Here is a 27,500-nt window from a genome sequence, read left to right on the forward strand (position 1 = left end):
CTCATATGTGTTTCTTGTAGACAACATATGGTAGGATATTGGTTTCTAATCCACTCTGCTATTTGCTTCTGTTTTATGAGCGAGTTCATCCCATTCACATTCAGAGTTATAATCATCAGTTGTGCATTTGCTGACATTTTCGTATCCTCCCCTATCCCTACCCCCTTTTTCTTATACTATTTCCAGTGGTTTGCTATTGAGCTGCTATCCCTTATCCCCTCCCTTGATTAACTTCCCTTTCTACCCCCTCCCTTATTTTTCCCCCTCTTTCTGTTTTTAAAGGCCTTATAAATTCCCTCCCCCTTCTTCTCCCCTCCCTTTTTTTGACCTCCCCAATCATCTGCTCCCCTTGGTTTATCACTTCTGACTTTCTCAGAAGGGTTAGATAAGAGTTTTATGTCCCAATGGATAGTATAGCTACTCTTCCCTCTCCGGGTTAATTACACTGAGAGTAAGGTTTGATTATTACCTCTTAATGCTCTCTTCCTCTCCTTCTTATAATAGTATTCACCCCCTCTTTCCTATCCCCCATGTCATCTTAGATTATTTAGTGTTCCACCCTCACCCTGTGAATTATTCTTATTACTATAATAGTGAATACTATAATAGTGAATAGAGTTCACTACAGGGAATTATACATAACATTTCTCTACATAGGAATACAGATAATTAGATCTCACTAAGGCCCTTAAAAAGGCAAATTTAAAAATTTTAAGTTTTCTTTCTTTCCCCTCTGTATCTTATTTACCTTTTCATGTTTCTCTCGATTTTTGTGGTTGGATATCAAACTTTCCATTTAGCCCTGGTCTTTTCTGTGCAAATACCTGGAATTCTTCAATTTTCTTGAATGCCCATACTTTTCCCTGGAAATATATAGTCAATTTTGATGGGTAGTTGATCCGTGGTTGCAGGCCCAGCTCTCTTGCCTTTCTCTATATCATATTCCAAGCCTTGAGGTCTTTTAGCATGGAGGCTGCCAGGTCCTGTGTGATCCTGATTGGTGCTCCTTGATATTTGAATTTTCTCTTTCCAGCTTCTTGTAAAATTTTTTCTTTTACTTGGAAGCTCTTGAATTTGGCTATTATATTCCTGGGGGTTGTCTTTTCTGGGTCTAGTGTAGAGGGTGATCTATGGATCCTTTTCAATGTCTATTTTGCCCTCTTGTTGTAGAACTTCAGGGCAATTTTGCTGAATAATTTCTGTTAGTATGGAGTCCAGGTTTCTATTAATTTCTGGTTTTTCTGGAAGACCATTTATTCTCAAATTGTCTTTTCTAGACTGGTTTTCTTGGTCTGTCACTCTCTCATTGAGATATTTCATGTTTCCTTCTATTTTATCAGTCTTTTGACTTTATTTGTTTTTATTGTCTTGATAGATCATTAGCGTCTAATTGCTCAATTCTAGCCTTTAGGGATTGGTTTTTGGCTATAATATTTAGGTTTTCGGCTATGATCTTTTGGTTTTCGGCTATAATCTTCTGGTTTTCGGTTATAATCTTCTGGTATTCCTTTTTAATCTGGTCATTTCTGGTGTTCAATTTGCTTATCAGTTCATTTGGTTTCTGAGCCTCACTTTCCAATTGCAAGATTCTACCTTTTAAACTGTTATTTTCTTGCCAGATCTCTTCCCTTTTCCTCAAAATCTCAGTTTTGAACTCTTCCATAGCTTGTGAGGAGTTTTCCTTATTTGAGGAGGGTCTGGATGCTTGTTTGTTCTCCTCCTCTGTTTGCTCAGTTGTCTGGATTTTCTCTGTGTAAAAGTTGTCGAGTGTTAAAGACTTCTTTTTCTTGTTGTTAATCTTTGTCTTCTGAACTTCCTGAGACTGGGTAGCCATCATTAGCCCAGCAGCTTCTCAGCTTTATCCTCACGCTTGGGGTCTGTCCGCGGTCTTTTGGCTCCTGAGGTCTGAGGTCTGGTTTTTTCCAAGGTCAAGCCCCTTGGTGGACCCCCTTGCTTGATCTTCTGCCGGAGGTTTCTTTACAAGTCTCAGGGAGCTGCTTCCACAGTCGTATACCCGTCTGCACTGGTTCCCCACTCAGGGTTTCAGAGCTTTAGCTAGTGGCTGTGTCTGCCTCCACCCACGCCTCGGCCCGCGCCTGTGCTCTGAGCCCGCGCTCTGCGCCCTGCGTCCTGCTCCCACGCTCAGAGTTCGTGTGTTTTCTTTAGCTTTTGGGGGTTCTAAATCTTGCTGCTCTCAGGAACAGGCCCCGGAGCTTCCAATGACTTGATGGGTGCCCCAAACTTGCTCTATTTCTTTTTAATTGGCTTCGGCGCTATAGGTGGTGTGTGTGGAGGGGGTGGGGGTGGGGTGGTTGCTCAGCCTGCGATTTAGTGAGAGCTGTTTCAGCCCTTTATAGCATGGAAATGTCCCAATTCCACGTACCTTCCACGCTGTGCCCTATTGTGGGGTTCCTCCGTTCATCTGGACTTGTTTTTATGTCCCCTTGAGGAGTTTTGTGTGTTTCGGTCAGGAGAGGTTAAGAGCTGCTTCTTACTCTGCCGCCATCTTAACCTGGAACCTCCAAATGAATTTTGTTATAGTTTTTTCTAATTCTGTAAAAAAGTTTCTTGGTAGTTTGGTAGGTATGGCACTAAATAAGTAAATTAATTTGGGTAGAATGGTCATTTTTATTATGTTAACTCGTCCTAGCCATGAGTAATCAATGCTTTCCCAGTTGTTTAGATCTAGTTTTAATTGTTTGGAAAGTGTTTTGTAGTTGTGTTAGTATAATTCCTGTGTTTGTTTTGGTAGATAGATTCCTAAGTATATTATATTGTCTAGGGTGATTTTAAACGGTGTTTCTCTTTCTAACTCTTGCTTCTGTGATGTGTTGGAAATATATAGAAATGATGATGATTTATGTGCATTTATTTTGTATCCTGCAACTTTGCTAAAGTTGTTGATTATTTCTACTAGCTTTTTAGTTGATTCTCTAGGATTTTTTTAAGTAGACCATCATATCATCTGCAAGGAGAGATAGCTTGGTCTCCTCATTGCCTATTTTGATACCTTCAATTTATTATCCTTCTCTAATTGCTACTACTAGTGTTTCTAGTACTATGTTGAATAATAGAGGTGATAATGGGCATCCTTGTTTCACACCTGATCTTATTGGGAAGGCTTCTAATTTATCCCCATTGCATATGTTGCTTGTTGATGGTTTTAGGTATATACTGTTTATTATTTTTAGGAAAGGTCCTTCTATTCCTCTACTTTCTAGTGTTTTCAATAGGAAAAATGTTGCATTTTGTCAAAGGCTTTTTTAGCATCTGTTGAGATTTGATATAGTCAATTATGTGGATGGTTTTCCTAATGTTGAGCCATCCTTGCATTCCTGTGATTTTAATGACTTTCTTTTTCAAAAGCTTCTATTTTCTTCTATTTGATTTTATATTTTTTTCTTTCTTTTTTTTCTTTTGAATTGACTCATACAACCCCATGACTCAAATATATATATATATTGAGCTGATCTTGGTATTTCTTTCTAAATACCCACGTCAGGGGGGATTGTATTTTTATTATATCCAAGATTTTATTTTGGTTTTGTTTGAGAAAAATTCTCAGGGAAAGAAACTTGCTGATTCTTTAATCCAAAGAATGAACTATTTGCAGAGAGATGCCTGAAGAACCTACGTTTAATCAAGAGATCCAGAATGAACTTTGGGTTGCAATTGATTGAACTGATGGGGTTTGTTGCATTAAGAGATTCAGAATGAACTTTGGGCACTAATGAATGGACTGATGGGTTTTGAACAGCTACTTTAATTGTACATGATATGCTAATAGGGGACTGCCCCCAATTGGTTTCTTGTCAAGGCGCTTAGCAAAACATTGGTTTTGCTTTCTCTCTTTTCCATTTCCCTCTTATCTCTAACTATTGTAGTTAGAAGGACCTTTGTGGTAGAAGATGGTTGTGTAACATGATCACTTGGGGTGACTAGGCACCCAATATGATTATCAGGGGGGATTGTGTAAATAGAATTAGCTCGAGCCCATTAATAGTCAAAATTCTATTCAACCTAGGCGTGCTAATGATGTCACCCTAACCTCCCTTAGTGGGGAGGGGAGATGAGTTACCCACACGTGACAATAAGTAACAAATCAAGAATAAGGGACTGCCCTTTGGGCAGTCCAAATCAATGTAGAAACTGCCATTTGTCCATTTGAATTAGAGGTGGACCACAGGAAGTGATGAAAGACACTATCTCTTTAAGTAAGTTAGTGAACTTCCTGTGGGGGCAGTTGCCATCTCTAATTGGAAGAAGAAGCATCTCCTGAGACCACAGACAGCTTACACTCTATATTGTCACGTAGGTAAGTTAGGCTGACTTCCTTGGCCTAGCTGGGCCAATTCTAAACCCTGCCTATCTGGCTGTTGGGCCTTGTGGCTTACAGCTTCATTTATTTAGCCTTTTAACCTTCTCTCTCCATCCAGGCCTTTGGCCTGGACTAGCCTCTCCCTTTCTCTTTATTCCTACTTTTTACCTACCAGATTGTAAATAAACTCTTCAACCTGATGCTGACTTGGGTCTGATTTAATTATGGAATCAACCTGAATTGTTGATTCCTGGCGGCCACATATCTATAATTACCTAAATTTTCCTTCTTACACCTGGTATAAATCCCACCTGATCATGATGTGTATAACCCTCATGGATCACTCTCTGGAGTCTTTTTCCTAGTATTCTTTTGCATCTATGTACATTAGGGAGATTGGTCTGTAGTTTTCTTTATTTTTGGTTTGCCTGGCTTTGGAATCAGTAGCATATTTGTGTCATAAAAGGAATTTGGTAGGACTCCTTTGCATATTATGTCAAATAATTTGTATAGTATTGGGATTAGTTGTTCTTTGAATGTTTGATAGAATTCACTTGTGAATCCATCAGGCCCTGATGATTTTTTCTTAGGGAGTTCTTTGATAGCTTGTTCAATTTCTTTTTCTGATATGGGATTATTTAAGCATTCTATTTCTTCTGCTTTTAATCTCGGAAATTTATATTTTTTGAAAATATTCATCCAGATCACCTAGATCATTGCTTTATTTATTGCCATCTAATTGGGCAAAATAATTTTTAATGATTGCCTTAACTTCCTCTTATTAGAGGTGGGAGGTCCCTTTTCATCTTTGATACTATAGATTTGTTTTTTTTTTCCACTGGAAAATAATAACTAACACATGAATAAAAACAACCAATACCTTTTAAGTCCTTGCACAAAAGATTCTCTATAGCAGAACACAAAATTGATTGAAAGGTGCAGAGACTTTAAGATTTTATTGTTAATTATTGCTGATTATAAATAATAAAGGTTTGATTTGTTAGAGCCCAACACAGCCTTTATGGCTCTAAAAGCAATCATAAAAATAATTCCTTTGAGGAATCCTGTGATCATTAAGAAATGTAGTTGTATGAAGCATTATCTAGTGAAAAGAAAAACAGCTTTGTACTCAATACCTAGGTTTGGATCTTGCATGTAATACTACCTATTTTACCTTGACCAAGTCACCATTATTTCCTGGATCTCAGTTTCTGCCTATAAAATGAGAATATTGTATTATATAACATCTGGTTCTCTTCCATTTTTAGAAATAAGTTTATGATCCCAAGAATTATCATTTTCCCACAAAATTTCTTTTGGCAAGATCCAAATAGAAGAGAAATTCCTTAAAGTTTTTTAGGTACTCCAGAAGTTTCTTTGGAAAATATTATGTTGAATGCAACAAGATCCAGAATAATTATAAATAATAATTGTCATTTATGGAACACTTTGAAGTTGGCAAAGCAATCTTTGTACCCCTAACTATATTACTCCTAGTTTTATCTCTAATACTAGTTCTAGCTCTATCTCCTTCATCAGAGAACCAGGGCTCAACTCTTGGCTCTGGCACTTACCACCTCTGTGACTTTGAGCAAATTATTTAACTTCATTGTGCCTCTGTTTCCTCTCTAAAATGGAGGAGTTGAAGCTCTCCAAAGGTACATTGCAGCCCTAAATCTGTGATGCTGTGATCTCATGTGATCGTTACAGCAGCTTTGTGAATTGGTACTACAAGTATTTGTTTCTCTGCCTAACAAATGAGGAAACCAGGGCTTAGACTCATTCAGTGACTTTTCAATTGTCATACACCTGGTAAATATTAGGATTTGAAGAGTGAAGTTTCTTCCTGGCTCATTGATAGACAGCCAGAAGGGGTCTCAAAGATCCCATGTCTCTTTATTTCCTGCCACCTCAGAACATTACTAGGCTTCCTCAGTCAACAAGCATTTATTAAGCATTTGCTGTGTATGAGACATGTGGCTAAAGAAAAATATTTCTTGCCCTCAAGGAACACAGTCTGTTGGAGACAACATGCAAACAAACTATGTGCAAACAAAAGAGATAGATGGATGTTAATATCTAATAATAGCTAACATTTATATTGCACTTACTATGTGCCAGGCACTGTGCTAATAGTACTTTACATTTATTTTCACATTTGATTGTCACAACAACTCTGAGAGGTATATGTTGTTGTTATCCCCATTTTATAGATGAGGAAACTGCTAAGTGACTTGCCCAAAGTCATACAGATAGTAAGAATATGAGAGATTTGAACTCAGATCTTCTGAACTGGAATTCAGATCTTCCTGACTTCATGTACTATATCCATATAGCTGCCCCATATGTAGTTATATTCACGTATATAGAAAGATAGAAACGGATAAAGCGCACAAACACCAAGTTGGAGGTAATTTCAGATGGAAAGCATTAACATTAAGGTAACTAGTCATGGCTTCTCATAGAAGGGTAGGGTTTTGGCTGAGACTTGAAGGAAGCCATTCATTCACTTGCACTAGCTTTTGAGACCTAGGAGTCACCTCAGTGTTAAAATGAGTTATGGAAATAGGACAATAGGGGAGGACTCTTATCATTAGATGTTCCTTTTAAAAACCCAACAAAGCACTTTGATATATATTTGTATTTAGATTCTATACATTTTGTATTTAGTATCATGTTGATTCCACCTTTGTAAGCAAACTAATGTTAGAGGAAAATGTAAACTATTCAGAAAGGGAAATGCTATTTTCATTTCTATGGAGGATAAATGCCACCTCTATAACTACTTGTACCCTAACTTAAGGACAGTCTCCATCTAAGTTTTAGGACAGTGGCCAGAGTTTTATCTTAATGCTTTTTACATATCTTTGATGTTTATTAATTTTTATTTGAATTGGTGAATGTTAGGGAAGCTAAATTGAAAAATTATGGCAAAATCATAAATTGGGTTTATTAGTGTGTTAACTTGTCTTATTTTTGCATATTTTCACATGTGATTAAAGAGAAGGAATTTATGGGTGCCAATTTCATGTGTGACTCATAGTATTATTTTACTTTTTCTCATAAACTGCAAAGCTAACTATTCAGTAACTTTACAAAATGTTTAAAATAATTTCCAAGTCTTTTTCACAACTTTTATCAGTTTCATCATTTAATTCTTACTGACTTCCTTTTGAACAACCCATTATTATTTTGAATATCTGAAATTAGTAATACATAAATGACTTGATGTTAGTGAGAAAAGTTAATTTGAACTATTAGAATATAACATGAACAACAAAAAGTTTTATAATATTCTGACAAATTAGCTTTTGAGTTTTTCTGAAGTTTTTTTTTAATCTCCTTACCTGATTATTTTTTCTTGCTAATTGGTTTTAGTAATCTCTAAATACTTGTAAGTAAGTAAGTTTTTTTAACTAATAGAATTACCATGTAAATCAGAATTGTGACATCTTAGTATAGTGGAAAGAACACTAGGCTTTGTAGTTAGGAGGCCTGGATTTGATTCCCAACTCTGATACTTACCAGCTTGCTTACTTACCCTCTCACATTTTTTTTTTTTAAGTCTTAAAAATTTTTATTTAATTAATTTAGAATATTTTTTCCACGGTTACATGATTCATGTTCTTTCCCTCCTCTCCTTCCACCCTCCTCCCATAGCCAGCATGCAATTCCACTGAGTTTTCCATGTGTCATTGATCAAGACCTATTTCCATATTATTGATATTTGTACTAGGGTAATCTAGAGTCTACATCCCCAATCATATCCCCTTCAATCTATGTGATCAAGCAGTTGTTTTTCTTCTGTATTTCTACTCCCACAGTTCTTTCTCTGCATGTGAATAGCGTTCTTTCTCATAAGTCCCTCACAATTGTCCTGGATCATTGTATTGCAACTAGTAGAGAAGTCCATTATATTCAATTTTACCACAGTGCATCCATCTCTGTGTACAATGTTCTGATTCTGTTCCTTTCACTGGCAAGGAGAATTTAGAAAATGCAAGATATATTTGATTTTGATTTTGATATTGATATATAGATATAAAGATATTGATATATAATATATCAAATATATTAGTACAAATTTTAAAAAAAAGGAGAATATGGTAGTGGTGCTGAAGAAGACCTAAATATTTCTAGAATTTTCATTGTCATGGAATGTAAACTTCTTGAGCTTTTAATTCTTTCCATTTAAATTAATTATTATGTATGTATATTGTTTCTGCTTATTTAACTGTAAATCAGTTCACTTAAACCTTCATACTAGTTATTTCTTACATTTTTTTCTTGCTTCAAGAATGGTTGGTAACTAAAACTCTTAATGTTCCTATTTATGTTAGTTTTCTTTGTCTTTAATGTTTTCTAAAGAAGTGTTATTACAGTAATGATTTGTTTAGTTTCATTGGGAATGAATTTTTTTACTTAATGAAATTCTATTTAACTGAAACTTTCTCCCTTTAAATACCAAAATGTATTTTAACTGCTTAGGGAGAAATATCTCCTAAGAAATTGTATATACCTTGTTTTTTTTAATAAATTAGTAATAGCTCTCTGAAAAGTTAATATACCATGCTGTACTGTATAATTATTATTTCCTTGTGAAGTTATTGAAGTATATGAGGTTATTTCTCTATATGGTAAATGACTCCAAACTAAAATGAATTTTCTACTACAACAAATAACTTTTGTCCTTCTGCTTTCAGTTATCACTTCTCCCTATTTTTAATGTGTCTTTTCTTTTTAATCTATTGCTGTATTTCAAGTAAAATTGACCAACCTGTAAGCCTGCTAATGACTTTACCTTTCTTTTGGAACAAATTGCCTGGGCTGTGTGACAACTATTTGCTATCCTGAAACCTTTTTAAAAAAATCTTAGTTCTCAACCTGTGGTTCATGAACTTGTTTTTGTTTTGAAATTTTAGTGACTATATTTCAGTGTAATTATTTTTCTTTATTACCCTATGTATTTTGCTATTTTTGGAGCTAGATGGTACAGAGGATAGAGGGCTGGTTCTGGAATCAGGAAGACCTGAGTTCAAATCCAGCCTTAAGATACCTACTGGCTTTGTGAACCTGGGCAAGTCACAACTTATTTGCTTCAATATCCTTATCTGTTAATGGAGATAATAATAGCTCCTACCTCACAGAGTTGCTGTGGGCATCTAAATGAGACAATAATTATAAAGGACTTAACACAGTACATGTCATATAACAAGTGCTATGTAAATGTTTATTACTGTTGTTATTATTATTGTTGTGAATTTAAGAACAGTGTTCTGAGAAGAGAGTCCATAGTCTTCACCAAATTTACCAAGGGGTCCGTTACCTGAAGAATGTTGGAAAGAAAAGAAACAACTCTGCTTTATCTCCAAGTGTGTGATTTTATTTAGGATTATTGAGATAGCTGAATTCTGACATCTGAATATGTCAAATTTTACCATATTTAATGCTATTATGTTTTTATATCATAGAACTGTAAAACTAGAAGGAAGTTTTAGGTCATTTAGTTCACATAATTGTTCACAACAGTTACTGTTTCCAGACACTAGTTACCATTTCCAAAACTAATTTTGTCTTCTTCACAATGGAACTTAATTGGTGCAGCTAGGTAGTTCAGTGGATATTGAGGCAAGTTAGAGACAGGAAGTCCTAAATTCAGATTTGGCCTCAAACACGTCCTAGCTGTGTGACCCTGGGCAAGTCATTTAACCCTAATTGCCTAGTCCTTACTGTTCTTCTGCTTTAGAACCAATATGTTGTGTTGTTTAAGAGAGATGAAGTGTTTAAAAAAAAAAACAACTTAATTCTATTCAACAAATAGTTACATGCCTACTGTGTCCAAGGTGGTGTGTTTCATTCTAGGGGCAAAAAGATGATGCCATGAAGTTGCTTAATCTAATGGGATGAGATAACCAGATGCACAAATACATATCTATAAGGTAGAAGGACAAGCAAAGTGAATGGGAACTGTGCTACTGAAACTGTGAAGAAGAGGTTATTTTCAGCTGCAGAGATTACTGAAAAACAAATATACACAGCAAGATGGCTCTGCCATTGCATGACCTTGGGCAAGTCTCAACTTATTTTGGTCCTCATTTTTTATAAAGGACAACTCAGTGGCACAATGGAGAGAGTATAGGGCCTGGAAGAAGACTTATCCTCCTGAGTTAAAACCTGGCCTCAGATACTTTTTAGCTGTATGATCCTGGACAAGTCACTTAACCCTGTTTTGCCTCGGTTTCCATATCTGTAAAATGAGCTGGAGAAGAAAATGACAAACCACTCCTGTATGTTTGCTGAGTAAACCCAAAATGGGGTAAGAAGAGTTGGACGTGACTGAAATGACTGAACAACAACAACAAATGTTTGAACTGGGGTACTTTCACTGTCTTTTTAATTTAAAAAAACATTATTAAAATCCTAACCTTCCATCTTAGAATCAATATTTTTCATTGTTTCTAAGGCAGAATTGTGGTAAGGGCCAGGCCATAGGGATAAAGTAACTTGCCCAGGCTCACACAGGTAGGAAGTGTCTGAGTTCAGATTTGAACGCAGGACCTCCCATTTCCAGGCCTGGCTCTATCCACTGAACCTCCTAGCTGCCCCCATTCATTCTCTTTTTAAACACATAATCCTAAAATTTTGTGATATTTTACTGTGCCACCTTTCCCTGATCCCATCCTCTACCATTGTATCTCCAGCCTTCCTTTATTGAGTTTGGCACCTGACAGCTTTTCCCATTCAGCCCCTTCCATTATAATCATTCTCATAGTATTCTATATCTAATTCAGTTTTCTGAGCTGAATTTCTGGGATCATGATAGCTCTGTTAGAGTCTGCCACTGACATGTTTATTCCTTAGACCTCACCATCACTTGGAAATAATTCTACTTCTAAGATTTCTGACTCTGAAATTCCATTCCCTGTCTTTTTTTTGCTTTAGATATATCCCTTTTTCTCCACTGACATGGCTGCCACTTTAATGCAGGTCCTCATCAGTTCTCACTTAAATTATTATAATTGTTTTCCTATTGGTCTCCTCACTTCACATCTTTTCCTACTCCAATCTGCCCTCAGCTGTCAGAGTGTTTTTCCTAAAGCATAATTTGACTGTGCTTCACCACTATTTAGTAAATTCTACTGGTTCCTCATTGCATTGATTGCAATTGATCTAGGATCAATATAAAGCCCTCTGTCATTTAAAACATGAACTGCCACTTTCCCAACTTTCCAGTTGTCTTACACTTGATTCCCTTCTAGGAACTCTTACGATATAGCCAAACTGGCCTACTTGATCCTCACATGTTACACTACAGCTTCCATTTCTATGCCTTTGAACCTGCTATTCTCCATGCTTGGAATGTTCTTCTATCATTGCTTCTTCTCTTGGAATCTCTGATTTCCTTCAAGATTCAGCTCAAGCCTAAACCTCCCTTTTTACCTTCTACCAGGAGAGGCTTTTTCTGGTCCTTCTAGCTACTAGTGCCTTCTCTTCTAAGGTTACATTTCATCTATACTCTTATGTCCCATGAGGAATACATTATACACATCTTTGGAATTTAAGACTGTAGTGCAAAAGGGTGCATATTAACCCTGCAAAACCTTACTGCAGAGTTTCTGATAGTTGAAAAGGGTTTAGAATCCTGAGGTTAGACAGTTGACCCTGGAGACTCGATGAGAGTAGAAGGGTCAACTGAGCTCTATCTTTGGACTGAAAACCTGGCCTATATTCGGCAGCTTTTCTCTTAAATTTGTTAGCTTAACTATTTCCTTTGGATCTCCCTTACCTCCCTATTCCCAATCATCATTTTCCCTTCCTGAATTTCTGTGGTTTTGAAAGGAGGGTGGATCTGGGTGTTAGCTTTCAAACTTGGTAGATTCAGTTTCCCCGTAATCAAATAGGGCTTACCCTTGTTACAAATTATCTCTTGAATCATTGTATCCAACTTTCCTAACCCTATAGGCTACAAAAACCTCTTGGGGCTGTGTTAGGCAGGTCCTTTCTCAGTCTCACATTCCTGTCTCCCTCCCCCACCTGAAGCTTTCTCTAGGCAGCTGTTAGAGTTAACTTGTATCCCTCCATCCCTTCCAGTCAATCCTAAAACTCAGTAAACCCTGTTTTGTCACTTAATCAAACCTTTGGCTAGTTCATTAGTTGATTGGTAAGAGAGGGAGAAGGGGAGAAAGGAATAATATTGTCTCTGGGTCCTGAAGGGAATTGGAGGCATCCATTTTGGAGGAAGTGTAATCTCAATACTTCCTCTGGACTCTTCCTTTATGAACCCGAGAAACTGACTAGAAAGCCCTAAGTAAGGAAAACTTTAATTTGTTTTTCATTTTTCAATATTATATGTATTTAGGGTGAATCAATCTAGGATTGTAAACCTAGAGGTAGAAAGTATCTCAGAGGTCATCTTGTTCAAAACCCTTATTTTACAGATAAAAGTATTAAAGAGTTTAGAGAGCTTAATGATTTACCCAAAGACACACAGGAGGTAAATGCCAGAGCTGGGATTTGATTCTATCTGCAATCTCAAAATGCTGAATACCAAGATGATTTCGTGATAGAAAAATATTGCTGCATATCCAATCCAACAAATAGACTAGTAATATAATTTAATCCTTGTTCGGAAGAACTCTTAAGGATTTTTTACACATATGCAAATATATATTAGCATATAGAATGTGAAAGGGACAAAGAAGATATATAAGTTGTTCTAAGAAAATTTGAAAGTGAGAACACTTTTGCCTAGCAGGTGAAGAGAGAAATTAGGAAGGCTTTATGGAGAAAGTAACAAGCTTTCAAGGAAGAAAAAGATTTCATCAGGCAGAAATGTACTTTCCAGGCTTGGTAAGTGGCCTCTACATATATTCAGAAGGGCAGCATAGGTTGATAATAAGGTAGTTAGCATAGCTGGGTTTGAATGCAGATTGCATGAAAAAGTAAAATTGGAGAGGAAGATTAGAACTAGATTATGGAGAACACTAAATAAATACCAAGTTTAGTATGGTGCAACAATCAGAATTATATTTAGACAGTAACTGCCTGTGCATGTCAGCTTGTTCTATGTTTGATTATCATTTTTAAATGTTTGTATGGATTTTTTAATAGATATTTGATTTAATGGATGCCAAGGCTCGTGCTGACTGCATCAAAGAAATAGATCTCCTTAAGGTAAGTATTAGATAAAAATTTGAGGATATTTTAATATATTGACACATGAGTTAATTACAACATATGTGTAAAACAACATTTGAAAAAAATCCCATTATGTTGAATATAATTATGGTGGTAATTGTAGGACTGAGAGACATAAAGAACCCTAGAGATTACCTAGTCCAATTCCTTTATTTTATAGATGAGGAAAATGAAGCCTTGAAAGCTGTAACTTCTACAGAGATGATATTTTTTCCAAATCTAGTTCCATCTTTATATAATGAAAAGAGTTCCAAGATACAATTAATAGCTTAATGATTTTAAGCAATTCTTGATACATCGCAATCTCAGTAGAAAGATTGTTGGCATCTTATGTTAACTGTAACAGATTTTGCTGATCATTCAGTCATTAAACATTTATTAAGCACCATTATGTATCAAGCACCATGCTAAGCACTGGTATACAAAAAGAAGCAGAGAGTCCCTGCCCTTGAGGAATTTACAACCTAAATTTATAGATTGACTGATGCACTTTCATGTATAATTAGCATAGTATTAGGATTATGATCTGAGTAGTTATGACTTGGAAAAAGGAACATATATGTTTAGGGAAAGTGAAAATCAAATCTGGTTCAAATAGCTCAAGGTTTTGTCTGCATTTCCATTCCTCTCCCCCTTCCCCCTCCAATCCTTATCTTTTGTTTTTATATCAGTTCTAAGAGAGAAGAGCAGTAAGGCTGGGCAATTGGACTTAAGCGACTTGCCCAGGGTCACACAGCTAGGAAGTGTCTGAGGCCAGATTTGAACCTAGGACCTCCTAACTCTATCTCCTGTGTTACCTAGGTATCCCTTTTGTATTCCTTTTGAAACTAGCTTCCATTTATATACAGAACTGATGTAGAGAGCCCTTAAGAAATCATTTTCTCAGTGTCTCATCCTCTAATATTTTGTATTTGAGTCTGAAGTTATTATTCTTCTGTTCTTCTCAGGCATTTAAAAATATTAGCCTACTTGTGTGACTAATGAGTATAGAGGATGTGGAGCTAGGTCGAGGTAAGGAATTCTAAGATATGGAACTAGTGGTATTTATATACCCAAGAATTTTTAAAATTGTACCTTGCTACATATTACTGACCAGTAGAGGTTTGGAGTCTTTACTGTAATCATTGTGAATTAGTTTATTACAAAGTACTTTCACTGCATAGTTTTTACATTTGTAATATTTGAGAGTGTTTCTCATTTTGTTCATGCTAGCCCAACCCTCCCACCTTCTCATTTCATGCTGATTTGCCCACCACTAGCCCTATCTTTGTTAGAATGCAATAACAACACTAAATAGCATTTTTATAATGCTTTTAAGGCACTTTGCAAATATCACTTTTGATCCTCCCAACAACCACAATGGGTTGGTTTTTGTTATGCCCATTTTACAAAAGAAGCAACTGAGGCTGGCAGAGGTTAAATTGTCAGACTGGATTTGAATACAGATCTTCCTGACTACTGATCTAGCATTCTATTCCCTGCAGTATCTAATTGTCTCAAAGATCTCAGTCTTAAATATATTGCTCTGGATTAGAAGTTTTGCCTTGAGATGTTTGCCAGATAATCCCCAGATAGACTTAAGCTTCTTAGCCTAAACCTGGTTCCATCTCCCACTTCTAATTATGTTCCAGTCTTAACATAGGCCAAGACCACTATCTCTTCCTTTGTTCCTGTTTACAACTAAACTGAGGTAAAGTTTTTTTATGTTAGACACAAGACCAGCTAAATTGTTCCATGGTCTTCTCCCTTAGTGATTATTTAGAATTTGTCTCAGGAAATAGCCTTTTTTCTAGATGGAAAGTTAAATACTTTTTTTCTTTTTAGGAAAAATACATATCTCTGGGAAGTTTTAATGTGGGAAGAATTCAGATAGTGTGGGAAGCCAAGGGCCATGCTATTCCTAATTATTACCAACAAAAAGCTGGTTTCTTAAATGGAAATTATCAGAAACCTTATATGGAAGAAGCACTCTATCATACAGTTTGTGATGGATGATGGAAGTGTCAGGCATAGTCTTGATGTGCTTCATAGATTTTTGGAGAATATTTCAAAGAGTTCAAAGAAAGGGCAGATCAGATATAATACTTTATATTCTGAAGAGAGAAAATATTCTTGAGGAAGAAAAGGATAGTTTCTAACAAAATGCAAACAAATTAGATTAAAAAAGGAGTTTGTTGTAGATACTTATAATTCCTATAAGTAGAAAATACCCATATCCCCATTCCTCATAAGGGCAGATAATGGAGGATGAACAAAAATGTGTTAATACCAAAGTCACAAAAAAAGTCATCTTTGTCACTAAAAATGAAATGAGAAAATTTACCTCTCTTCTTTCATAATTTAAAGATATGAGACATTGCTTATACTGTTATATTTGGTTGACATGATGGTTAATTTTGCCAAACTGTTGTTTTAATTATACTTTGTTCAAAATTAAGACTTGCTGGATAGGGGGTGGGAGAAGAGATTTATGTAGAAATGAAGGTGAAATTAAAAAAAAGATCAGTAACTTTTAAAATGTCAGGAACACTAAATTTTACAATAAGCTGAAATAGATGGAGAATAGGATAACTGAAAGCCTTGTTTTCTTTTATATTAAATTGGGAAAAAGAGGAGGATCTGAAATGAAATAGGTCCAAAACTTAGACTAGATAGAATAATAACAGACACTAAACTACCAAGAAACTTTTTTATTAAATTAGAAAAAAATTAGAACAAAGTTCATTTGGAAGAACAAAAGATCATGGGATCTAATGGAAAAAAAAAGTGAAGGATGGGGGCCTAGCAGTGCCAGATTTTAAACTGTACTATAAAGCAGTGATAATCAAAACAATATGGTACTGGCTAAGAGACAGAAGGGAGGATCAATGGAATAGACTTGGGGTAAATGTCCTTAGCAAGATAGTGTATGATAAACCCAAATATCCCAGCTTTTGGGAGAAGAACCCACTATGTGAAAAAACTGCTGGGAAAATTGGAAGACAGTATGGGAGAGATTAGGTTTATATCAACATCTCACTCTGTATACTAAGATAAATTCAGAATGGATAAATGTCTTAAATATAAAGGTATAATAGTCAGATCTTTGGGAAAGGAAAGAATTTAAGACCAAACAAGAGATAGGGAATATTACAAAATGTAAAATGAATAATTTTGATTACATTAAATTAAAAAGTTTTTGTACAAACAAAACCAATGCAACCAAAATTAGAAGGGAAGCATAAAATTGGGGGAAAATCTTGTATAACAAAAACCTCTGACAGAGGTCTAATTTCTCATATAAGGAACTAAATAAGTTGTGCAAAAAATCAAGCCATTACCCAGTTGATAAATGGTCAAGGGATATGAATAGGCAGTTTTCAGATAAAGAAATCAAAACTATCAATAAGCACATGAAAAGTGTCCTAAATCTCTCATAATTATAGAAATGCAGATCAAAACAACTCTGAGGTACCACATCACACCTAGAAGATTGACCAATATGACAGCAAAGGAAAGTGATAAATGTTGGAGGGGATGTCGCAAAATTGGGACATTAATGTGTTGCTAGTGGAATTGTGAATTGATCCAACCATTCTGGAAAGCAATTTGAAACTATGCCCAAAATGCGCTAAAAGACTGTCTGTCCTTTGATCCAGCCATACCACTGCTGGGTTTGTACCCCAAAGATATCATGGGGAAAAAGACTTGTACAAAAATATTTATAACCATGCTCTTTGTGGTGGGAAAAAACTGGAAAATGAGGGTGTCTATCATTTGGGGAATGGCTGAACAAATTGTGATATCTGTTGGTAATGGAATACTACTGTGTTCAAAGTAATAATGAACTGGAGGAATTCCATGTGAACTGGAATGACCTCTAGGAATTGATGGAGAGCGAAAGAAGCAGAACCAGGAGAACATTGTACACAGAGACTGATATACACTGTGGCACAATCGAACATAATTGATTTCTCTATTAGCAGCAATGCAGTGATCCAGGACAATCCAGAGGAACTTATAAGCAAGAATGCTATCCACATCCAGAGAAAGAACTATGGGAGTAGAAATGCAGAAGAAAAACATGATTTATCACATAGTTCAATGGGGATATGATTGGGGATGTTGACTTTAAATGATCACTCTATTGCAAATATTAATAATATGGAAAGAGGTTCTGAACAATGATACATGTAAAACCCAGTGGAATTGCTCATTGGCTCCAGATCGGGGGCTGGAAAAGGGGAGGAAAAAGAACATGAATCATGTAACCATGGGAAAATATTATAGATTAAAAAATAACAAAATAACAGGCACTAAAGTGAAGGCAAGATTCCTTAACCCTTATTTTTCTTCTGTTTTCTTCACTTAAGTGAATCACCTTGATATAGGAAATAATACAAGGGCAATAGGAAGTTAAAATATCTCTGCTAAAAGATTAATTGAAAAAATAGTAAAGAGGTACCTTTTGAATTCAAGTTACTAGGCCTAGGAAGACTGTTTCTTTGGATAGTGAAAGAAGTAGTGGATTTGATTTCTGAACCATTATCAGTGGTATCTGAAGGATCTTGGGAAAAGAGGATCCACAGTTTTGAGAACGCGCAAATTACTTGATTTTTTAAAGGTGGGAGTGAATGGAGATTGAAGTATAGATGAATGAACTTTGCTTTAATTCATGACAAAAATTATAGAAAATATTAAAGGAATAGTTAGTGAACTTCTAGAAAAAAGCAGTTATTATAAAGAACTAGAGCTGTCTCAAGACTTTTGACAGCATTACTAAACTAAGAGTTCAGGAAATGCTGTACATTAAATAAAATTTTATAGTATTTACCTGACATTCTTGAGACGTTCTCCATGTGGATATCTTGTAGGCATTGCAAGTTTAGATTATTCGAAGGTAACTTATTCCTTTTATCCCTGTATATGTTCCTCTTCCAAACTTTTATATTTCTTTTAATTTTATCACCATTTTTTCAGTATACCAGATGGGCAACTTTGGGGTAATCTTCAACTCTTCCCTCTTCCTTAACTCCCATCCCCAGTCAGTTGGCAAGTCTTGTCAGTTCTTCCTCTGCCAAAGCTGTTGCATCTTTCTCTTCATACAGCCTCATCCCTAATTTCAAGCCTTCATAAACTCTTGTCTTCACTATTGAAATAGCCTCTTAAATTAGTCTTTTCCTCTAGCCTTTGCTTCTAGTTTTTTTCCTTTTTAAACCACTTCACAAATAACTACCAAATTGACTCATAAATGCAAATCTCATCATGTCACTTCACTACTTAGCTTTTACAAAACTCTAGGATTTTAAAAAATCTTTAACCTGCCACTTAAAGTACCAACTATTTACTTTCCAACTCCCTAATCTTATATAACTCATAAACATTAGAAAGATTACACACTATGACCATCCCAAATTTATACTAGGAATATATGGTTAATTCAATATAAGGAAAATCATGAACATTATCAACTGTATTAGTAAGAAAATGATAAAAATTACATGTTTATATTATTAGACACTGAAAAGGCTTTTTGAGAAAACTCAGTCCTTTTTTTTTAAACCCTTACCTTCCATCTTAGAATCGATACTGTGTATTGATTTTAAGGCAGAAGAGCAGTAAGGGCTAGGCAATGGGAGTTAAGTGACTTGTTCAGGGTCACACATTTAGGATGTGTCTGAGACCAGATTTGAATTTAGGACCTCTGATCTCTAGGCCTGGCTCTCAATCCACTGAGCCCCTTCATTACTTATTTTTGTTAAAAATACTTGAAAGAATAAGAATGGAAGAATTTTTCTTTAACCTAGTAATATATATCTAAAACCAAGGGTAGTCATTCAGTTAGTTCAAGAAACATTTATTAAGAGTCTATTGAGATGCATTATGGGAAGATGGCATGAAGCTTCCACACCTTCCTAATATTACCCACAATAATCAAAGATAATTCCATAGAATCTATGCTAAAAGTGGCAAAAACAGACAGGAGTCAGGAGTGAAGCTAAAAAGCCAGAGATATCCAGGCAAGAAGATTTCTGATTCTCTGGGGACAGGACCAGAGCAAACCTCATAAAATCAACAAGCCAATCCTTAGGGGCAAGACTGGCAAACTCCCCTTGTTTGCTGAGCCCTAGAACTTGTACCCTGGAGGATACCACTGGAACTGAACAAAGGAGAGGCCCCTTAAGCTCTAGAAATCCCCACTGGCTCACTGGTAGAGACAGAAGGAATAGACAGCACAAAGCCTACTGGCACCAGGCCCTAAAGGTGGGACTTCAATCCTCACTGCTAACAAACAAGAGAATTTGGAGAACAGAGAAACCCAGACTAGACAATTGCTCTATCTTTGACTACAGCAGTAGGAGAGGAGAGATGAAGAAGGAGTGTACTCAGATTAGTGTAGTTTTTGACATACTAGGGCCCCATTAGCTGTCATTACCCTCAGAAGAATGGAGTCTCTGATTGCTTCCACAGAGGGCAGTGACTTGAAGTTGCAGTGGCAGACTTGCTCACTGGCTCTGGTTAGAGCACCTGAGGTCAGTCATGAAATAGAACTTCAGTGAGGATCCAGGATTACATCAGATCCTGGACTATAAAAACTAGGATAAGTAAATAGGGCCCAGGAAAAAAAAACAAGCACAAAAAAATCCTGAAACCTGAGGTAATGTACTGTTCAGATAAGGATTTCATTAGCTAATTAACCTAGTTAGAAATATTTAGTCTAAAGCAGTGATGGGCAGACTACGGCCTGCAGACCAGATGCAGGCCCTCTGAAATGTTCTATCCAGCCACAAGTGACATTATTCCTAATCTGACGAATACAATGAGTAGGATACAATACAATGAAACTTCGAAAGAGTTGCCTTAAAAACAGACTGACAGATGAGTATTTCCTTTCCTTTGGCCCCCTCTTTAAAAAGTTTGCCCATCACTGGTCTAGAGAAAGAGTTTTAAATTTTACTTTGGCTCCTTTAAGCAGGAAGTCATTTTAAAAGAATTGCATGATAGGAAAGACAGAGATCTGGGAACTCTGGAGCCTACTCATTTGGAGCAGGTGGCTGGAGATTTTGCTCTGATTGATCTGAGAAAAATTTTCATGAGAGTTAACTTTGGAAAGTGTTAGTCTATCTATATCAGCTGGCCATTAATATCAATTTCTCAATAAGATCAATATTATATATAACAGCTTGGCGAACCAAAAAGGATCAGAACCTAAACTCTTATGTAACAAAAAGGATACTACCAGAAAACTACAAGAATCATAGTTGTGGAGACAATGACTCAAATGATTACTGAAGGGATTCCAGGATATTTACAAGACCTTCCCTTTTGAAAAACATTAACTACCTCACGGTATTGGATATACTAAAACTGATGCCAATAGGCAGTTTTATAATACTGTTGGTATTAATAATAAAATATCAGCTATGCTGCATCTTAACTTAAAAATAGACACAACAAATGAAGGATAGTCAAATGAAAATTAGGTTAAAATATTTAGAGAACATTATTATGAAGCAAGGGAAAATAATAGATCACTTTCTAAATGGCAAGAAAATAGATAAGCACATCACTGTGAAGCCAAATAGACAAAACTCAAAGACAGTGGATAATGATAATGTTTTTTTCCCCTCTTTTTGTGAGATAATAACATGCCATCCAGACCAAGAATTACTAAATGTTTAAACTAATGCCACCACTGATAAGGAAAGGAAACCACTTCCAACACCATCCAGACCAAGAATTACTAAATGTTTAAACTAATGCCACCACTGATAAGGAAAGAAAACCACTTCCAACACCATCATTGAATCAAACAGCAATATTAGCAATGTTTTTTCAACTCCGTGAAGTACCAATGTTTACTCTGGAGTATCAGCTAATGAATTTTAAACAGCATAGACCTTTTACAGGGACAGATATAGATGGGTTCAAAAAAGGTACTCATCCTTTTGAGGAGGAACCTATTGCAGTGATAAAATTTTTTTGAAAAAATTATTAAGCAATTTGATTCCACATGTAGAAATCTCCCAGATTTACATGCCAGTTTCTCCATGGAATCAGTACACATAACCAACTTAAAATATCTTCAACTAGAAGTACATATAATATTGCACTCTCTAACGGGAAATTATAATAAGTTGGGAATAAGAGGGAAATAAGAGAAAAAAGAACAAAACCAAGGATTGCTAGGTGCATTGACAAAAATCCATTAAGCAGCCTCCTTTGGCATAAGAGTGTACATTCAAAACAAATGCGTTCAACCCTCCACAGTTCAAATCACCACATCCCAAAGTTCACTCTGCATCTTTTGGTGCAGCGTGTGGTCTCTGCAGGCACCTTCATGGTACTTTCTACAAATAGTTCGCTTTCTGGATTCAGGGAGGTAACAAGTTTCTAATCCTAAAATTAACTCTCAAAAGAATTTAAACTTTGCATTATAGGATAATAATATACTCCCCCCTGAGGAGAGTATTGACAAACACATGGATTACCTAGGGATACATGGCTGAATTATGAGACATATATTACTAATACAGGTTTTGTCTAACTAGTTTATGGACTTTTATAATGATATTTTCTCTAGTTCAAGTATAGGATGGTACAAATAAAGATAGTGCAACAGAATGTATATGTAATAGCCAAAACACAATGACAGAAATTGACCTAGTGTAACAGAATATTAAAGATTCACTTAATATATAAACTTAAAAAACAAAATTAAATCTTAAAACAAAAAATCAACAAATACAATAAGTATGATAGGATACAGTCACTCATTGTCAATAGATGGTACTCTCTTTACATGTGATCAATGGATCCAAGAGTCCTTTTTTCCCATTTTGATAACTGTTGGAGTGGTTAAAATGGACCTTCCCAGGCAGGCTGAGGTGTCCCAGTGTGCTGGACGTTCTTTATGTATACCTTGTCACTTGAGTGCAAATCATAGAGCGAAAAGTCTATAAGTCTGGCTTGTACAGCATTTCCAGATTCATGGAGTTCTTGCAATTTGATTTGCAAATCTTGTATATATGAGGCAGTAGAAGTATCTTCTTCCCCTAGTAATGATTTGTATACAGGAGAGAAAGGCTTAGCCTGCATAGAGGGATGTCCAAAAAGCATCTCAAATGGTGAGATGTGTAGATCTCCTCTGAGCCTGCTACAAATATAAAATAGGGCCATAGGGAGAATTTCAGGCCATTTTAAATGAGTCTCAGTGCACAATTTGCCAATCATAGTTTTAAGATTTCTATTCATTCTCTCAACTTGGCCTGAGCTCTGGGGATGGTATGGTACATGGAATTTAGAAGTTATCCCCAAACAACAGCAATAACAAAATAAGAACAAACAATTGAGACTTCTTTTTTTTTTTAAAACCCTTAACTTCTTTGTATTAGCTCCTAGGTGGAAGAGTGGTAAGGGTGGGCAATGGGGGTCAAGTGACTTGCCCAGGGTCACACAGCTGGGAAGTGTCTGAGGCCAGATTTGAACCTAGGACCTCCCGTCTCTAGGCCTGGCTCTCAATCCACTGAGCTACCCACCTGCCCCCTTTCCATACTCTTTTAACAGAGTCTGCCATGCCCTGCGTACCAAAGTGACCATTTTTATGAATGGATTGGAAAATTTGGTGATAAAAACTTCTAGGGAGTAGGGGTTTTCCTTCAGATGATACCCATACCCCATTTAACAATTTTGCTTTAAATATATGCTTCCATTTTTCCACTTCTTTTTCATTATAAAAAAAGGACAAATTTCTAGTTGTCAATGTTAAAATTAACTCAAGCCTTTCTAAGGCTGCTAGCTTTGCAGCGGTATCTGCCCAGTCATTCCCCCTAGAGACAGGGTCAGTGCCACCTGTGTGGGCAGGGCAATGAACTACAGCTAGGGCTCCAGGGAGCCGAAGAACAGAAAGAACTTAATTAATAATTTCTGTATTTGCTATACATTTTCCAGCTGATGTTAAAAATCCCCTTTGAAGCCTTAGCAAAACCACTGCATTACATATTCCAAATGCATATCTGGAGTCTGTGTAAATTCTTACCTTCTTATCTTTGGCAATTATACAGGCATGTTTTAGAGCTATCAGTTCTTCACCTCGAGCACTTATATTTGAGGGCAGCGAAGCTGACCACAGAGTGGCAAATTCTGTGACTTCAGTAGCTCTAGTGTAGCATATGCCATCCCTCATGAAAGAAGAATTGCCAGTGAAGCTTAAGACTAGATCCGGATTGTCTAAAGGAGTGTCCAGGAGAGTATCTTGTCATTTTTCTGCCATGGACACTAAAAATTCACTACTGTGCAAAGGTTCTTCTGAAACTGGTAAATCAGGAAGCACGGTTGCATGATTTAGAACTATATAGCATTTCAAAGTAATATTTTCATTACCTATCAAGGTCACCTCGTACCTTGCAAGTTTCTGATCAGAAAATGCCTGTGTTCTGTGTTTTAACAACAGTGCTTCGACTTCATGTGGGCACATTATGGTTAAAGGGTATTCCAATAATAAATCAGCAGATTTAGTTACTAGCAAGGCTGTGGCAATTGTACCTCTAAGACATGATGGTGCTCCTGAAGCTACTGGGTCTAGCTGGGCCAAATAATAAACAACTTGGTGCTGAGCAGGTCCCACAGTTTGAGTTAGAAAACCTCAAGCTACCCCCTCTCTGTTTTTGTGTTTTGTACATACAAAGTAAATGGTTTGTTGTAAAATGCCTAGAGCAGGGGCAGACAGGATAACCTTTTTTAATTTAGAAAGAGCTGACAGATATTCTGCCTCTAAATTTAAGCGGTTCAGGGGCTGAATTTTTTGTCAGTGCTATAAGGAGTTTAGTGATTTCCCCATAGCAAGGGATCCATTGCCTACAAAACCCTGTTTCTCCAAGAATTGCCCTCAACTGTTTCTTAGTGGAGAGTGCACCCAATTTTTAAAATACCTTCAATGAGCTTAGGGGAAATGGAACAGGCACCAGCAGTTAAATAAACCCTAAATATTTCACTTAGGGGAGACACCACCGAACCTTTGCCTTTGAGACATTGTGGCCTCTCTTATGCAGCTCTAAAAGTAGAATTTTGCTATCTTCCTGGCACACTGTGGCATTTAGTGAGGCTGCGAGCAAATCATCCACATATTAAATTAAGCGACTATTCTTAAATTTAATATTATCTGTAACTTGGCTCAAAATTTATGAGAACAATGTAGGGCTGTCCACAAATGTGGCAGCCAACACTAAATCCACTGAGAATCTTCCCAGGTAAAGGCAAATATTCCTGGAATTCTCATGAATTGGTATTGAGAAAAATGCTGAGCATAAGTCTACTGCAGTAAAGTATGTGGCTGTGCTAGGAATAGAGGAGATAATTGTGTTTGCGTTTAGAACCACAGAATGTCTCTTTATGACATGATTATTCATAGCCCTTAGATCTTTAACGAATCTATAGAAAGTTTCTCCATCAAGGACTAATTTTGGCTTTTTTACAGGTGGGATGGATGTATTATATTCAGATTTCCATGGAAGTATTTTTTCCTTGCTCAATTAATGAATCTATCATTTGGGTAATACCTTCAGTTGCCTCTTTTGATAGAGAATACTGAGGAATGGAAGGAGGTGGACCAGCGTTTGTCCTAATTTGAACAGGAACACATGATTTAAGTAGGACAACATCCGAAGATGATGTGGCCCAGAGAGACTCAGGTATATCAGTTGGGATTTCAAAAATGTGAGGCTCTTTCATCTCCTGACTGTCTGAAAGAAGTACTGGGAGCAAATTTAAGGATTCCTCGGGCAATTCTAGTGACATAGAGCTGTCTGCAGAGCAAGTTATTGTGACTCTAAGCTTGCATAAAAGATCTCCCTAGAAAAATTATAGGGGAGCTAGGCATTAGAAGGAAAGAATGTTTGGCTGATAAAGTTCCTAAGATATCATTCAAGAGGAAAGCTTTGCGACCCTTAGGGGTGGCCCTGAAACCCCAACTACATTTAGTGAGCCAATTGAATCACAGTCAGAATTAGTTGTGCTCATCAATGCCAATCTGGAGACTCCAGTGTTCAAAAGGCAATCAGAATACATATTTCTAACTTTCAGGGTTACATGAGGTTTATTACTAAGGTGTGGTAGAGGGAGTAGATAGGGATAACTGGCATTAAAACATCAAGGTCTGTCTGGGAAATCAAAGGTTTCACTCTCTGATTTACAGTGCCCTTAACCCCCACCCCCTCACACCTTCATAAATATCTTTGGCCTAGGATCACCCACACTGGGGGGGCATTTTCACCCTGATTATTAAGTGGATGCGCCTCACTTTGGATATATTATTGTTGGGCATTTTGGTGCGAGTTATCATTTGCCTCATTTGGATTATTATTTCAATCATTATTATTATTTCTAATCACTTGATTCCACTTCTTACTGTTCATCATCATGTGACCCCTTTTTGCACAGAAGTGACATGTAAATGATTGATTTTTGGATTCCTGCAAACAGGCAATGGCTACTGCTTGTTCTGCTTTTTCTTTTTCAAATCTTTCAGTTAAAGCTTTTATTTCCTTTCTTGTGAGGAAGTTTAATAAATTATTATTTAGGAGGCTTAGCAGGCAGGGCTGAAGAATTCTAAATGGAATGGGAAGCAGGAAGTTGGGTTTCGCTCTGTGGGACAGACTCCATGGTGGTTGGGGATAAGTTATAACTGACCCCTGGGAGACCTCAGAGGAAGTGGAGTTTGTACCCTTATTTCCTGGGATCCAGAAGGAAGACAGTCATCTGCTTGTGGGAGGTTTTTGGTAGAGACTATTAAACCCAACCTAAGTTGTTGGTTAACTTGGGCTCGGTTAGCTCCCAGATCTACCCACTTGAAGGAGTACTGACTGTGGTCCTGGAAGAGCTGCAACATTGCTGGAGAGAGACAGGACTCTGCAGTGAAGATATCCCACTTTCCTTCCTGATCTCCATTGTGCCCTGCCCTGCTATAGTTTTAGTTTAGTTTAGATAAGTCCATTCCCTGTCCCTGAGGCTTTCCCATAGACTGGTAGTATAGAAACCCCTATTCTCATCCTTTAGACTATAGTTTCCTTTTATTAAACCTGTATTTATAAACCCTCTTGTCATTTACTTGCTTGTTTCATAGACTCCCTGTCTAGGTGGAGCAGTGTGACAGTTAAGGCCCAACTGTCACTCCTGTCAACTGCCATTTCCAAACAGCTAAACCCAGTTTCCCTAACTTATTTGGTCCCAGACTATTGCCCATTCCTGTCTCCTAAATCCCATTTATTAATATTCCTCACAACAACTTCCTTAATATCTCTACTAATTCATTGGTCTTATCATTTTTCTGTTCATGGCCTTTAGATACATAAACTGCAACTCTCCTCAATTCCTCAAGGTCCATATTAGGCCAGTTTGGGCATTTTGCCTTAAAATAATCTTTGACCACTTTGCAACAGTTATTTACAAATTGTCTCCTAATTTTCCTGACATCTTTCTCTTTGGAAAGGTCTAGGGCTATGTATTGACTTCCCAGCTCAATAAGTCTATCCATAAACTGGGAGGGAGTTTCATCCTCTGATTTCTTTAGAGTCTCAAACTTGCTCCATGTACCGGGCCTATCAGAACAATTTCTCTTGGCTTTTAGCAATGCCTCTCTAGTCCAGAATAATTGTAAATAATCTCCTACCTCATTAACATCCCATTTAGGATCTTGCTCAGGCTAGTGAACTGTATTCTTTCCCTGGGTTTTATTAACAAGAGAAAATTTTATTTTTCTCTCTTTCTGTCAAAAAGGCTTGGAGCAACTTTTGCATGACCTGATATGTAGGATCATATATATGAAAAATGTCTACCTTCTTAATGACTCTTATAAGTTCATCTTCAAAGTAGTAGTATTTTGCTTGAATTTCTAATTATCTTGAAGTTTAAAAGGTGTGGTGCCTTAAGGCCACCACTTCTCCATCCTTATTTAAGGTGGGCACTTCCCTTAAGGAGAAAAGGCCTTTAACTGAATTATTTGGAGTTC

The 27,500-nt window shown here is 36.6% G+C and overlaps 1 protein-coding gene across 1 annotated transcript in view; it reads left to right on the top strand.

The window, feature by feature from the left end:
* NEK7 (NIMA related kinase 7) overlaps positions 1 to 27,500 on the top strand; it is a 207,989-nt gene that overhangs the window by 101,146 nt on the left and 79,343 nt on the right. Inside the window, exon 4 of the mRNA XM_044673749.1 lies at positions 13,430 to 13,492. Coding sequence (XP_044529684.1) covers positions 13,430 to 13,492 — 63 coding nt within the window. The remainder of the gene's footprint in view (positions 1 to 13,429; positions 13,493 to 27,500) is intronic.

Source organism: Gracilinanus agilis, chromosome 4, assembly GCF_016433145.1.
Source record: "Gracilinanus agilis isolate LMUSP501 chromosome 4, AgileGrace, whole genome shotgun sequence".
Lineage (NCBI taxonomy): Eukaryota > Metazoa > Chordata > Mammalia > Didelphimorphia > Didelphidae > Gracilinanus > Gracilinanus agilis.